This window comes from Schistocerca piceifrons, chromosome 4 (genome assembly GCF_021461385.2).
Source record: "Schistocerca piceifrons isolate TAMUIC-IGC-003096 chromosome 4, iqSchPice1.1, whole genome shotgun sequence".
Lineage (NCBI taxonomy): Eukaryota > Metazoa > Arthropoda > Insecta > Orthoptera > Acrididae > Schistocerca > Schistocerca piceifrons.
Window position 1 is genome coordinate 582,270,340 of NC_060141.1, and position 14,922 is coordinate 582,285,261.

The 14,922-nt window shown below is 43.6% G+C and overlaps 1 protein-coding gene across 1 annotated transcript in view; it reads left to right on the plus strand.

Moving 5' to 3' along the window:
• LOC124796027 (carboxypeptidase B-like) overlaps window positions 1-14,922 on the plus strand; it is a 60,862-nt gene that overhangs the window by 10,832 nt on the left and 35,108 nt on the right. Inside the window, exons 2-3 of the mRNA XM_047260111.1 lie at window positions 10,743-10,952; window positions 14,451-14,547. Of these exons, the coding sequence (XP_047116067.1) occupies window positions 10,743-10,952; window positions 14,451-14,547 (307 nt within the window). The remainder of the gene's footprint in view (window positions 1-10,742; window positions 10,953-14,450; window positions 14,548-14,922) is intronic.

Sequence of the window (14,922 nt, forward strand, 5' to 3'; positions counted from 1 at the left end):
GTTACTAGAAGCAAAAAAAGTATTGCATATGAAAGGGGTATCAATAAATGCTAAGAAGAAGTCTAAAACGAAAAAAGGGGCATGCTCTAAAATAATTTGCTTGCAACGGAGCTAAAAAGCGTTTCTCATTATACGTCGACGTGTCTCTACACTTGACCTGTATTTTCCAGTGCGTTCTAAGACGGAGCATGAACGTCAGTTTGTAATATTGATACTGGTTCCAAGTCTGCGGAAAGTACTAAATGCTTGAAACATCTCTCACTGTTATGAAAACAACGAAAGCTTATATCTGGAGAATTGAGCGGTCTGGTGCCAAAGGGATCTGCCCCCATAAGTAGATGACTGGGAAAATGAAAAGAAAAAAGTTGTATTATAACAAATTTTAAGTTTTAAATTCCATATGTCCACCACACAATGTGTCTAAAATCAATAAACTAATAACATTTTATACCTCCACTTTTTCGGACACTATCTCTATTTTTAAGGCAGTAAATTAGTGATGCAAAATGGGCGAATTCGAATCGGAACCGCTAAATATTTTTTTTTCTTTTTTTTTTTTTTTTGAAGTATTAAGTCTCTTCGGCACATTCATTGGAATCTTCATTGCTAGCTGCTGTAAAACCACCATGAAACTGATAATAACTTCATGAAGAAAACAATTCATGAACAATAAATCTCATAGTTTCAAGGCAGCAGCGTCTTTCGTTTGAAAGACAGGAGCTCAGTATCATCATTACTTTCGCCCTTTGTTGCTTCGTTTTTTCCCAACACAACCTGAAGCTTTACCTTCTTCCTTCATTTACATGATATTCATGCTTTCTAACGTTTCAATATTCTAACATGTATTGATATAATTATCAGTGAGAATATTAGTCTCAAATTATAAGCTTCCAAAGCATTGGTGAAATCAAGAGAGCGCAACATAATGTGTACATTTTAATATTACGGAGAGGAAAATAATGTGAAATGTCATTCTGTTGTCAGAATCAGAATCCATTCTTTTCAGATGTGGGATAACCATTTGGTACTGAGACTCTTGGAATCTTAAAATCAGTGCTTTCCTATTAGTAGCTGTGGATGGCAGGTGGAAAGTACCACTTATTTCAGCACTTGATACCCTCATGTTCAGAAAAAACAGAACACCTTGAACAACTCGAGGTAGGGCGTTCATATTAACAGGGCATGTACATTAATATGTTCTCCATAACTGGTTAGCATCTGAACCATGTCGGCCCGCGGGTTTAAGGCCAACACCGATATCGGCGCACAATGCCACCTGCCGGTAAAATGTTGCTGCAGCTCTCGTTGTCGCTATAAACCGAAGGTTATGGATCAGTGGCCGGCCGGCGTGACCGAGCGGTTCTAGACACAACAGTCTCGAACCGCGCGACCGCTACGGTCGCAGGTTCGAATCCTGCCTCGGGCATGGATGTGTGTGATGTCCTTAGGTTAGTTAGGTTTAAGTAGTTCTGAGTTCTAGTGGACTGATGACCTCAGAAGTTAAGTCCCATAGTGCTCAGAGCCATTTGAACCATTTAATGGATCAGTGTGACTCGAGCAGACATGTAGAATGCCTCGCAGACGCATGAGCGAACCTACTGTCAAACTAGTGGGTTTGAGAGGGAGCGCATTATTGGCATGGGAGACTGTGATGCAGTGAACCGAGAAACTGCTGCTCGTGTGGAACGAAATGTTTCCGCAGCACAACGGATGTTTGCAGAATGCTTCACGCCGTTTATTTTGGCATGGGTTACGTGCACATCGTCCACTTCTCTGCTTACCTTTGACGAATGTACAGAAACATGCCAGACGGCAATGATGTTTGGAACGACGTCGCTGGGGACAGGAATGGCATCAGATAGTGTTTTCGGACGAATCCAGGTTCTGTTTGTTTGAAAGTGATGACCGCATTTTGGTTTGCCGCAGACAGGGGGAGTGGCCTCACAGTGACTGCATTCGCCCAAGACGTACAGCTCCAAAACAAGGCCTTATGGTGTGTTCTATTGGGTACAGCCACAAATCACAGTAGGTAGGTGTCCAGGGCACTGTGACCAATGTCATATACGTGAATGACATCAGCAACCCGAACCCATACCCTTTCTGCACAACACTCCAGATGCCAATTTCCAGCAAGACAATGCACGACTACATGTTGCTGCAGGAACACGTGCCTTCTTGGTTTCACAGGCTGTCAGCCTTTTGCCCTGGCCCTCCGGATCACTAGACTTGTCGCCCATCGAAAATGTATAAGATGTGGTGAAACGACGGCTACAGTGCTGGAACCAATGCCAACCACCCCAGATAAACTTTGGAACCAGGTGAATATAGCACGGATGGCTGTATCACAGGACGCCATTCGTGCCTTATACGTGTTGACGCATGAAACAAGTTATCAGGATCCATGTTCCTATTGAGCAACAGGATACATGCTGAACCGAGGCGACAGAAATGCTCTTCATTTCTGAAAAACATACCAATATATATGTCCTATGAAGATGAACTTTCTACCTCTAGTCATTCAAGGTGTTCCGGTTTTTGTCCGGAACGTGAGTGTACATGACGACATGAGCTCCGAAAACCTCCAAAAATTCATTTCTTTTCGAGGTCATATCTTTCTGTGACATTAGTCTTTTAGACTAACTGGTTAAAAGAAGTTGCTGAAAATTCGAGTCATTATTTCAGAGTGGCTACTTAAAGCTCTGCTAGATAATATTGTAAAGTGAGTCATGATAGTTTCTCAACGGGTGATGGCGATTATCTTACTTGATTTAGAGCTGGCCATGTATGATAAGGCCGGTGGGAATTTTGAAGTAGAAAGATAAATTTTTTACGAGATAATGCCCTTATATACGACAGATAAGAATTCAATCTGATATGCTGAACGCTTCGTAAACAAAATGGACTGGGTTCCCTAGAAACTCAAGCCCATTATCCAGGCGAATACAACAGGTTATCACGTTGTCTTGAGTAACTGATTTTAAGTACTCACAAAAAGTTCAAACAGCTTGCATGTTCTTCGATTTTTCGTAGTGGATTACTATAGACCTGTATATGAATTTTTTCCTCTAAGCTAAATGGAGCTATGACTGACGCATTCTGTTCCTTTTTCTTTCATGTCACTATAGCTGATATTCAAACTCGACTAGAGACACCAGCTGCAAATGGATGTGGGATGCAGTAATTATTCAGACATGAAGGGACTTGCACAGGATAGAACAGCTTACAGATCTGCATGAAAAACATGTTCTGGTTGGAGACCACAACAGCAACATTACTAATGGCCGGCCGAAGTGGCCGTGCAGTTAAAGGCGCTGCAGTCTGGAACCGCAAGACCGCTACGGTCGCAGGTTCGAATCCTGCCTCGGGCATGGATGTTTGTGATGTCCTTAGGTTAGTTAGGTTTAACTAGTTCTAAGTTCTAGGGGACTAATGACCTCAGAAGTTGAGGCCCATAGTGCTCAGAGCCATTTTTTGAACATTACTAATGAGCCTCTACTTGCGACATTAATGCTTCCAATACAGTGATAAGGTTGCTTGAGTCTATAAGTTCACATAGCGCTATAAATTAATATTGGCTGGATAGTATGTCGTTAATAGGCTCGTCGAACGCAGGGGCTATAAATGAAAGGTCTCTGCGAATATTTTACATTTCGTATGAGGAAACAAAACGCGCATTCACGTTTCAGACTGAACAACAAGGATTGTGTGTGTTCCTCAATACTGTTGAAACAAAGACAAATGTTTTTAGACGCAATTGAAATAATGGCATTAGCTGCCAGTGAGTATTGAGGAAAGTTGAAAATATGTGCTGAAAAGAACAAACACCACATTTACATTGAAGTTGGAGACGACTAAGTGATCACTTCAATGCGGATGGACACCACTCTCGAACTGTTAGGAATCGAAGAAATGTCGCCAGTAATGAGTATAATGGGCAAAGAGCACTACATGAGTTATGTGGGAATTTGAGTCTGACAGGAGGTGTGCTAGGGTCGTCCGTATAGGAGCAATCGTCACTTGGGTGGAGGGCACATTGGTCAGTATATGTGCCAAGTACGCAGGAGACGTGGGATCGCATCCCGACACGGCACATATTTTTAAGTTTCCTCATTGAGTTTTAAGTCTATACCCACTGGCAGCTAATGTCGATAATTCATCTATGTCTTGATTCATAGTGGCTGCAGGATGAAAATGGTACCTGTTTTTTTTTCGAACGTGTCCAAAATAACGGACGCCACAGTTACAAATGTTTCTTTCTGTTGTGAGATGCTGCACTATCTCAGAACTGTTTCCTGTTTCCGAGACTCTGGAGAGTGCTAACAGCACGTGAGGGGAGTGACGTACATGTAATGAAAAACGGAGACCCCAGGCTAAAAGGGTGTAGCAATATTTTACTTTCTGTTGACTAATCTAGGAAAGTCTTTCACGAGACATCGAAGTGCTGGGAAGCCAGTCGCGTTCATTTAGTTACTTCTACGTCTGTCCGTGATTCCCCATAAAAAATAACGTGATGCGCTCTCCCTGCCAAGAAATCCTCAGTCCAGTCACACATGATCAGGACTACTGCGTCTGTCTGATAGCTTTGATACATGGCTTTCAAATGTCGTGTGAACGAAACACGAGTTGTGTTTCGCATAACCAACGTGTACGGAATCCATGCTGTTTGGCATGGTGGAGGTATTTCTGTTTGAAGTGCCTCATAACATTTGAGCTCAGAACATTTGCTAAGCTGCTGCCACTGACAAATGTCAGCGATATTAGATGGTAATTTTGTGATCACTTAAGCTGCCCTTCTTTTACAAGGATGTAAAGTCTGCTTTCGTCCATTAGTCACTTATTAGTGAATGTTTCTTGTTAAAGTGATGTACGGTGCATTATGGTTTGTAAAGGTGTTAACTCAGCTACAGATTTCGTTTGGCAGGAATTCCAACGCGCTCGGTGTTCCTTTCTTTATTCTAGCAATTTAAGCTATTTCTTAACGCCCCTTACACTAATAGCTATATCACTCATGTATTTTGGAGTAGCTCACCAAGTCAAGCTAAAATTTTCCGAAAAGTCTAAGATTAAATAAATGTGGCTTGAAGTCATGAACGTCCTGCAAACAAATTTGGAAATTTATGGTAAGCTCCTATGGGATCAAACTGATGAGGTCACACACTACTTAACCTAACTAACTTACGCTAAGTACAACACACACACGCATGCCCGAGAGAGGACTCGAACCTCCGACGAGGAGAGCCGCGCGGACCATGGCAAAGCGCCTGAGACCGCGCGGCTACCCCGGTCGGCTGTCCCGCACAGACCCGTTTAGGGACTAGAGTTCGTGAAAGCAATACTAGCGCTGGATTTCGTAGCAGAACCGACTGATGTGTATATGTTACTAATAATATCAAATAATGTGATCATTACCTACAATCTGACTTCCGCACAAATTCAGAGAAGTAATACGATGATTGTAAATAAATATTGTAAAATGATTTCTCTTTCATGATTCATGGTAACAACAGCCTATCTTTTGCATCTCATTGTATCGAAAACTTACATATACTGTGAAAGTTCGTTGTTCTCTTTGAAATGAAAATATGTTTGAAATTATTTGATTTATTTCACATCCAGGAGGACTGTTTCACTTGGGATCTTTAAAAAGTGCTTAAGCATATCTGTTATCATTTGTAAATGTTTATTGCGTGTTCTTGTTTTATGAACTGTTCTACATCCTGGAGGTTCCCCCTCACTGTGGCTACGTTGCATCGAGTAATACACCTAATCTAGTGTTTCAAGTGACACGAGGATAAACTGGGTCAGTACTCGTTTATTTTCGAAAATAGACATTTGAAAAACAACATTCGAGTTCAGCATAACTGAGATTGCTTTGCTACTCTAACTCTCACTGGAACGGAGCGACCGCTACGTTCGCAGGTTCGAATCCTGCCTCGGGCATGGATGTGTGTGATGTCCTTAGGTTAGTTAGGTTTAAGTAGTTCTAAGTTCTAGGGGACTGATGACCTCAGATGTTAAATCCCATAGTGCTCAGAGAAATTTGATCCATACTGTCACTTTCAGTGTACATGTCATCCAAGAGTTTCTATCTTTGGTGCCACTGAAAGACTTATTTGGCAGGCGCAATTCATTTAGCAAATATCTGTATGCCTGCTTTGTTTTGCTTCCAGTTCATACTTGTCCCTGTTTCTTCAGCCACGTCTAAATTTGCTTGGCAGAGTCTCTATAGTGAGAGGGTCTCTCCCATCACATAGATTTACATACATTTTATGTCCCATTATCAGCGCTAATAAATTTAAAAAAAAAAACAGTGTGCACTAACCGTGCAAATACCGGAGAACCCCTTGCAAATTTTTCGAATAAATCCAAGGTTGAAGAATTTGTAGAAAATTTATTGCCAGGAAATGATACAGATTACAAAGGGGATGGCCAACACAAAGACTCAGCAGCACACAGCTTTGTGTGGCAGGGGATCGTCTGTGTCAACAAGAAGCTCAATCAATGCAGTCAGCAAACGATTTGGTAAATATTTTATTTCATATATTTCTTCAAGCGTGTTCTAGTTTTCACAAACGCTATTGTTTCCTGTCTGATACAAACTACCCGTACACTACTTCGTAATGCGGAATTAACCACTAGATGTCACGAGAGGTGGAGCCGCAAGAATAAAAGAATTATATGAATCCGTGGTGTCTGTTTTTTCGTAAACGTGTGAAAGAGTAGACACCATGCATTCATATAATTGATTAGCCTAGCTGGGCAATGGATCCACTTTCTTCAGTCCAGATGCACGAATACGTTCGACCTCCTGCAGGAATCTCAGAGTAGCGAACGCGGAGGACATGGACAGGGACTGAGGGTAGGTGGCGCACGATGGGAATGTGTGACGGCCGTGAGATCTGCCAAGATATTCTGCGCAGTGGCGCTGACGCTGTGTACCGGAAGGCACAGTGGTTAACGCACATGCCTAGTACGAGGGGCGTTTGAAAAGTCCGTGCAAAGTCCGAGAGATGGCAGCACCGGCTCGTATCGAGGTCATGTTTAGTTAGTAGCATCTTTGTAAAGAACGCACACCAAGATTCAGCCGTATTGGTCTATTTCTTTGTGTTTGGCATTCGTGTGAATCAAGGAAGTCGAGTGATTGTCAAAAAATGGATGAAAATGGATTTCGTGTGGTGATTAAACATTACTTTATGAAAGGAAAAACGCCTCAGGAGACTAATGAGAAGCTTGATAAACATTATGATGACTCTGCACCTTTGATTAGAACAGTTTATAAGTGGTTTCAAAATTTTCAGAGTGGCCATAGGGGCACAAGTGATGATGAAAGTTCTGGTCGCACTGTGGGGGTTACCACTCCAGAAATCATTGATAAAATCCATGATATGGTGATGGAAGACAGAAGATTAAAGGTGCGTGAGATTGCTAGTGCTGTGGGCATCTCGAATGAACGGGTACATAATATTTTGCATAAACATTTGGACATGAGAAAGCTATCCGCAAGATGGGTTCCGCGATTGATCACGCTTGACCAGAAACGGAATCAAATGGTTCAAATGGCTCTGAGCACTATGGGACTCAACTGCTGAGGTCATTAGTCCCCTAGAACTTAGAACTAGTTGAACCTAACTAACCTAAGAACATCACAAACATCCATGCCCGAGGCAGGATTCGAACCTGCGACCGTAGCGGTCTTGCGGTTCCAGACTGCAGCGCCTTTAACCGCACGGCCACCTCGGCCGGCAGAAACGGAATCGTGTGGAGTGTTGCAAGGATGGTTTGCAGGTGTTCAGGAAGAATCCGCAGGACTTTAATCGTCGTTTCGTCACTGGTGAAACGTGGATACATTACTATACTCCTGAGACCAAACAACAATCTAAACAATGGGTTACCAAGGGAGAATCTGCACCAAAAAAGGCTAAGGCCATTCCTCCGACTGGAAAGGATATGGCGACTGTCTTTTGGGATTCGCAAGGGATATTTGGAAAAGGGTAAAACAATTACAGGTGAATATTATTCATCGTTACTGAACAGTTTGAAAACCGAGCTGCTAGAAAAACTCCGGCGACTGGACCGCACAAAAGTCCTTTTCCACCACGACAATGCACCAACACACACTTCACCAGCTGTGATCATAAAATTAACGGAAATAGGATTCCAACTCGTTTCACATCCCCCCTATTCTCCAGACTTGGCTCCCTAGGACTGCTATTTGTTCCCCAATTTGAAGAAATGGCTGGAGGGACAAAGATTGTATTCAAATGAGGAGGTGATTGGAGCAACTAATAGCTATTTTGCAGACTTGGACAATTCCTATTATTCGGAAGGGATCAACAAATTAGAACAGCGTTGGAGAAACTGTTCAAGTCCAAAAGGAGACTATGTCGAAAAATAAAAAATGTTTACCCCAAGCACGTAAGTAGTTTTTATTTTTGCACGGACTTTTCAAACGCCCCTCGTAAGCAGGAGATCGCAGGACAGATCTGCGTCCTACTCGGTTCTGGCATAACAGTGGAACAATGTAGCACATCGTAGACTATCAGGGTGACAGTCTGTCGCCGTTTATTTTGGCATGGGTTACGTGCACATCGTCCACTTCTCTGCTTGCCTTTGACGAATGTACAGAAACATGCCAGACGGCAATGATGTTTGGAACGACGTCGCTGGGGACAGGAATGGCAGCAGATAGTGTTTTCGGACGAATCCAGGTTCTGTTTGCTTGAAAGGGATGACCGCATTTTGGTTTGCCGCAGACAGGGGGAGTGGCCTCACAGTGACTGCATTCGCCCAAGACGTACAGCTCCAAAACAAGGCCTTATGGTGTGTTCTATTGGGTACAGCCACAAATCACAGTAGGTTGGTGTCCAGGGCACTGTGACCAATGTCATATACGTGAATGACATCAGCAACCCGAACCCATACCCTTTCTGCACAACACTCCAGATGCCAATTTCCAGCAAGACAATGCACGACTACATGTTGCTGCAGGAACACGTGCCTTCTTGGTTTCACAGGCTGTCAGCCTTTTGCCCTGGCCCTCCGGATCACTAGACTTGTCGCCCATCGAAAATGTATAAGATGTGGTGAAACGACGGCTACAGTGCTGGAACCAATGCCAACCACCCCAGATAAACTTTGGAACCAGGTGAATATAGCACGGATGGCTGTATCACAGGACGCCATTCGTGCCTTATACGTGTTGACGCATGAAACAAGTTATCAGGATCCATGTTCCTATTGAGCAACAGGATACATGCTGAACCGAGGCGACAGAAATGCTCTTCATTTCTGAAAAACATACCAATATATATGTCCTATGAAGATGAACTTTCTACCTCTAGTCATTCAAGGTGTTCCGGTTTTTGTCCGGAACGTGAGTGTACATGACGACATGAGCTCCGGAAACCTCCAAAAATTCATTTCTTTTCGAGGTCATATCTTTCTGTGACATCAGTCTTTTAGACTAACTGGTTAAAAGAAGTTGCTGAAAATTCGAGTCATTATTTCAGAGTGGCTACTTAAAGCTCTGCTAGATAATATTGTAAAGTGAGTCATGATAGTTTCTCAACGGGTGATGGCGATTATCTTACTTGATTTAGAGCAGGCCATGTATGATAAGGCCGGGGGGAATTTTGAAGTAGAAAGATAAATTTTTTACGAGATAATGCCCTTATATACGACAGATAAGAATTCAATCTGATATGCTGAACGCTTCGTAAACAAAATGGACTGGGTTCCCTAGAAACTCAAGCCCATTATCCAGGCGAATACAACAGGTTATCACGTTGTCTTGAGCAACTGATTTTAAGTACTCACAAAAAGTTCAAACAGCTTGCATGTTCTTCGATTTTTCGTAGTGGATTATTTTCGCTCTTCGCTGCTGATTCTGCGTAATGCCCCGATGCAGCTGACAGCATTGATTGCCTTCCTTTCCTTTCCCTTCATTTCTCCCCCTCTCCACCTTCAGTTTACACTGAATAAAAGAAGGCGGGGAGTATTGTGCTGTCAGCAGAGAATCAGTAACAGCACACTGGATCCCATCAGGAGGAATCTTTGACATCGAACGTGGACTAGTTATTGGATGTCAGCTGAGTAAAAAATCCATCAGTGACATCTCAAACTTCCGAAAGCCACCCTAGTCGAGTGTTACTCGTGTGTAATGCCAGTTATAAAGTACGGAGGACGTGGTGTTGCGGTATGGGGATGTTTCACGGGGGTAGGGTGTGGCCTTTTATTGGGCTTAAGAAACGATAAGAGGGAAGAATATGAAAACATTTTATAACATTGTGTACTGTGTATCCTAGAGAAACTGTATGTAGATGGTGGTTGTATCAGTACAACAACGCACTCTGTCATAAAGCAGATTTTGTGGGAATCGTATGTGAAGGATAACATTCAATGAACAACCTGTCCAGAGTCCCGACCTCCACCGAATGGAATACCTTTGTAATGCGTTACAACGTCGACTTCCCTCCAGACCCCACTGTCCGATGTCACTACCTTTTCTGTTTTTGACTCTTGTGAAAGAAATTCAGACAGATTATTGAAAGTGTCTCCAGTAGAGTTAAAGCCGTCATAAAATCGAAGGTTCGACACACACCACACTGTTTCCCATTAATAGGTGTCCACATACTTTTGACCTGATAGTATATGATGGTACCTTGGCTGTCCTGAAGCAGTCTATATATTCAATCAGATGTCTAGAAGAACGTAACGAGGCAGTTGTTGTGTTTCTGTGGCAGACACAAAGTCTACCGTCTGGTGCCGACGGAGGAGCAGCTGCAGACGCTGTCGCAGCTGCGGGATCACCCGGCCCTCGACTTCTGGTCGCGAGCTCACCGCGCCGGCCACCCTGTCGACGTGAGGGTGCCGCCCGACATGCACGACCACCTCCGAGGATTCCTCGATCGCCATGGAGTGCTGCACCATGTGCTCATTGATGATCTCGAACAGTAAGTTTTCGACTCTCTTTCACACGCTGAATGCCGCAGTTCTCTTTGATTTCGCAGTTGTTCCGTGTCCCATACATAGAATACATGCTGAAGGAATTACATTTGGAAATGATACACTAAAAGTAGTAGACGAATTTTACTATTTGGCAGAAAAATATCTGATATTCTCCGAAGCAGAGAGAATATGAAATGGAGACTGGCTGTAGCAAGGAAATCATTTATGGAACAGAGGAATTTCATAACATCAAATATAAAGTTGAGTGTTAGGACGCGTTTTCTGAAGGTATTAACATGGAGCGTAGCCTTGTACCGAAGTGATTCGTGGATGCCTTATAGTTCAGAAAGAAGGTGAATAGAATCTTTTGAAATGTGGCAGAACGCTGAAGATTAGATGGGTAGATGAGGAGATACTGGATCATACCGGGTGATCAAAAAGTCACTATAAATTTGAAAACTGAATAAATCACGGTATAATATAGATAGATGGGGTTTTATTAGAACCAAAAAAATACAAACGTTCAAAGAATGTCCGACAGATGGCGCTTCATCTGATCGGAATAGCAATAATTAGCAAAACAAAGTAAGACAAAGCAAAGATGATGTTCTTTACAGGAAATGCTCAGTATGTCCACCATCATTCCTCAACAATAGCTGTAGTCGAGGAATAATGTTGTGAACAGCACTGTAAAACATGTCCGGAGTTATGGTGAGGCATTGGCGTCGGATGTTGTCTTTCAGCATCCCTAGAGATGTCGGTCGATCACGATACACTTGCGACTTCAGGTAACCCCAAAGCAAATAATCACACGGACTGAGGTCTGGGGACCTGGGAGGCCAAGCATCACGAAAGTGGCAGCTGAGTACACGATCATCACCAAAGAGATGTTTCACGCGTCTAGCAATACTTTTTTTTTCGGTTCTAATAAAACCCCATGTCATTTCAAGCATGTGTGTCAATTTTTTACCTCTCTATCTACATTATTCCGTGGTTTATTGAGTTTTCAAATTTATACTGACTTTTTGATCAGCCGGTAGTAGGGTAAAATTAAATTTGTGGCATCTATGCTTAAAAAGTAGCATTGAAGAACGCAGGAATAATGTAAGATGCTATACCAGACAGAAAAATTTTAGGCAAAAAGTTCACGACTGGACTTCTGATGTGCCATAAAATCGGAAAGAGGCCGATAAAACTTGATCTGGCGAGAGGGAGAGAGCCCATTCTGAGAAAATGTAGGTAATATAGGAACCAAGGAAAGCTGACACAGAACTCAGAAAATTTACATTGTTGCACCAATACATCACTTGTTTCAAACTATGTGAAACACTTCCTCATAGAATATAGTCATACTCAAATGAAAACACCTGAAAAACATATGACCGAAGTGATCGAGGCGTACAAGAACTGTATGTAGATCAAGATTACACTTCATTAATGAAGCAGATACCCCCACAGTGTACTACCTGTTATCTAACCGACACCAAATAACATCAGTTTCTTTGTGGCATTGCTAGCAACGTATAGATGTACATCAGAAAAAAAAATAGAAAGTATTCAAAGGACGCCCAACATGATCACACCAACGGGTCTTCTACGTGCAGATGAAGATCCTTACCCCAAAATTAAGAAAAATACCGCCGACTGTTTGGACGGAAAAACAATATTTTACATATTCTCAAAAAGGGACAGGACTAGAGAAAATTTCTAGTTGTGTATAGCTGCGCAACACCACAAACTACAACAATTTAACAGTTATGAGAAATGTGTGTTCTTTCTCAAAACAACAGTAATGTGAGTTCTGTGCAAGTGTCACCTAAGAATTTACTCAATTGACAATTTCTTACAGACCCTGGTATTACAGACGTAAATGTGAATATTTGTAGAGTACAAACTACACTCCTGGAAATTGAAATAAGAACACCGTGAATTCATTGTCCCAGGAAGGGGAAACTTTATTGACACATTCCTGGGGTCAGATACATCACATGATCACACTGACAGAACCACAGGCACATAGACACAGGCAACAGAGCATGCACAATGTCGGCACTAGTACAGTGTATATCCACCTTTCGCAGCAATGCAGGCTGCTATTCTCCCATGGAGACGATCGTAGAGATGCTGGATGTAGTCCTGTGGAACGGCTTGCCATGCCATTTCCACCTGGCGCCTCAGTTGGACCAGCGTTCGTGCTGGACGTGCAGACCGCGTGAGACGACGCTTCATCCAGTCCCAAACATGCTCAATGGGGGACAGATCCGGAGATCTTGCTGGCCAGGGTAGTTGACTTACACCTTCTAGAGCACGTTGGGTGGCACGGAATACATGCGGACGTGCATTGTCCTGTTGGAACAGCAAGTTCCCTTGCCGGTCTAGGAATGGTAGAACGATGGGTTCGATGACGGTTTGGATGTACCGTGCACTATTCAGTGTCCCCTCGACGATCACCAGTGGTGTACGGCCAGTGTAGGAGATCGCTCCCCACACCAAGGCAGAAGCGACTCTCATCGCTGAAGACGACACGTCTCCATTCGTCCCTCCATTCACGCCTGTCGCGACACCACTGGAGGCGGGCTGCACGATGTTGGGGCGTGAGCGGAAGACGGCCTAACGGTGTGCGGGACCGTAGCCCAGCTTCATGGAGACGGTTGCGAATGGTCCTCGCCGATACCCCAGGAGCAACAGTGTCCCTAATTTGCTGGGAAGTGGCGGTGCGGTCCCCTACGGCACTGCGTAGGATCCTACGGTCTTGGCGTGCATCCGTGCGTCGCTGCGGTCCGGTCCCAGGTCGACGGGCACGTGCACCTTCCGCCGACCACTGGCGACAACATCGATGTACTGTGGAGACCTCACGCCCCACGTGTTGAGCAATTCGGCGGTACGTCCACCCGGCCTCCCGCATGCCCACTATACGCCCTCGCTCAAAGTCCGTCAACTGCACATACGGTTCACGTCCACGCTGTCGCGGCATGCTACCAGTGTTAAAGACTGCGATGGAGCTCCGTATGCCACGGCAAACTGGCTGACACTGACGGCGGCGGTGCACAAATGCTGCGCAGCTAGCGCCATTCGACGGCCAACACCACGGTTCCTGGTGTGTCCGCTGTGCCGTGCGTGTGATCATTGCTTGTACAGCCCTCTCGCAGTGTCCGGAGCAAGTATGGTGGGTCTGACACACCGGTGTCAATGTGTTCTTTTTTCCATTTCCAGGAGTGTATTTATAATATGAGTTTTGTTGTTTGATACATTCTGGTATGTGATGTTTAATCACATCAGGTTAAATAAATAAATGTCAAAATTTTGAAAAAAAAGAAGGGCACAAACATGAATACTACCATTACTATTACCACTACTACTACTACTACTACTACTACTACTACTACTACAGCTACTAATTATTATTATTATTTTTTATTATTATTTGTGTTGAGATAACGATACATTCTGTTATAAATACAGCAGTTTCTATGATATACAAATAATATCATGTCGATTTCCAGGATCTTTGAGAAGGAGCGAAATATGACGCTGGTGAAATCCATCCCTAAAACCCCCGAGAATCGCATCTCGTTCACCGAGTACCAACGCTACGATGAAGTGAGTATCGCCAGAGCCGAAAATATATTGGCTGGCTTCCTACGACAGCCGAAGGATGAATCCTACTTGAACTTTTTTGGAACTCAGTACTTTACTATACTAACGTATGAATTGGAAATAGCTACCAAGACACAATTTGGAAAATCGCTTGACATTTCTTTTCTAATTGTATGTTAACTATCCTGAACAATTTTCTTGACCTGCGACCGAGAATCTGCGAAGCCTTTCGCGCTGTTCGAGCTGTAGATCCTCGACAGAGAGACCTAGTGCAGCTGGCCACGGCAGTGGAGTCGGTAACGCTCCGCATCCCTGTCGATATTTTCCAGAACCTCACTGACTCTCTCCCTGCTCGTTTTGCGGTGATCCATGCTGCAA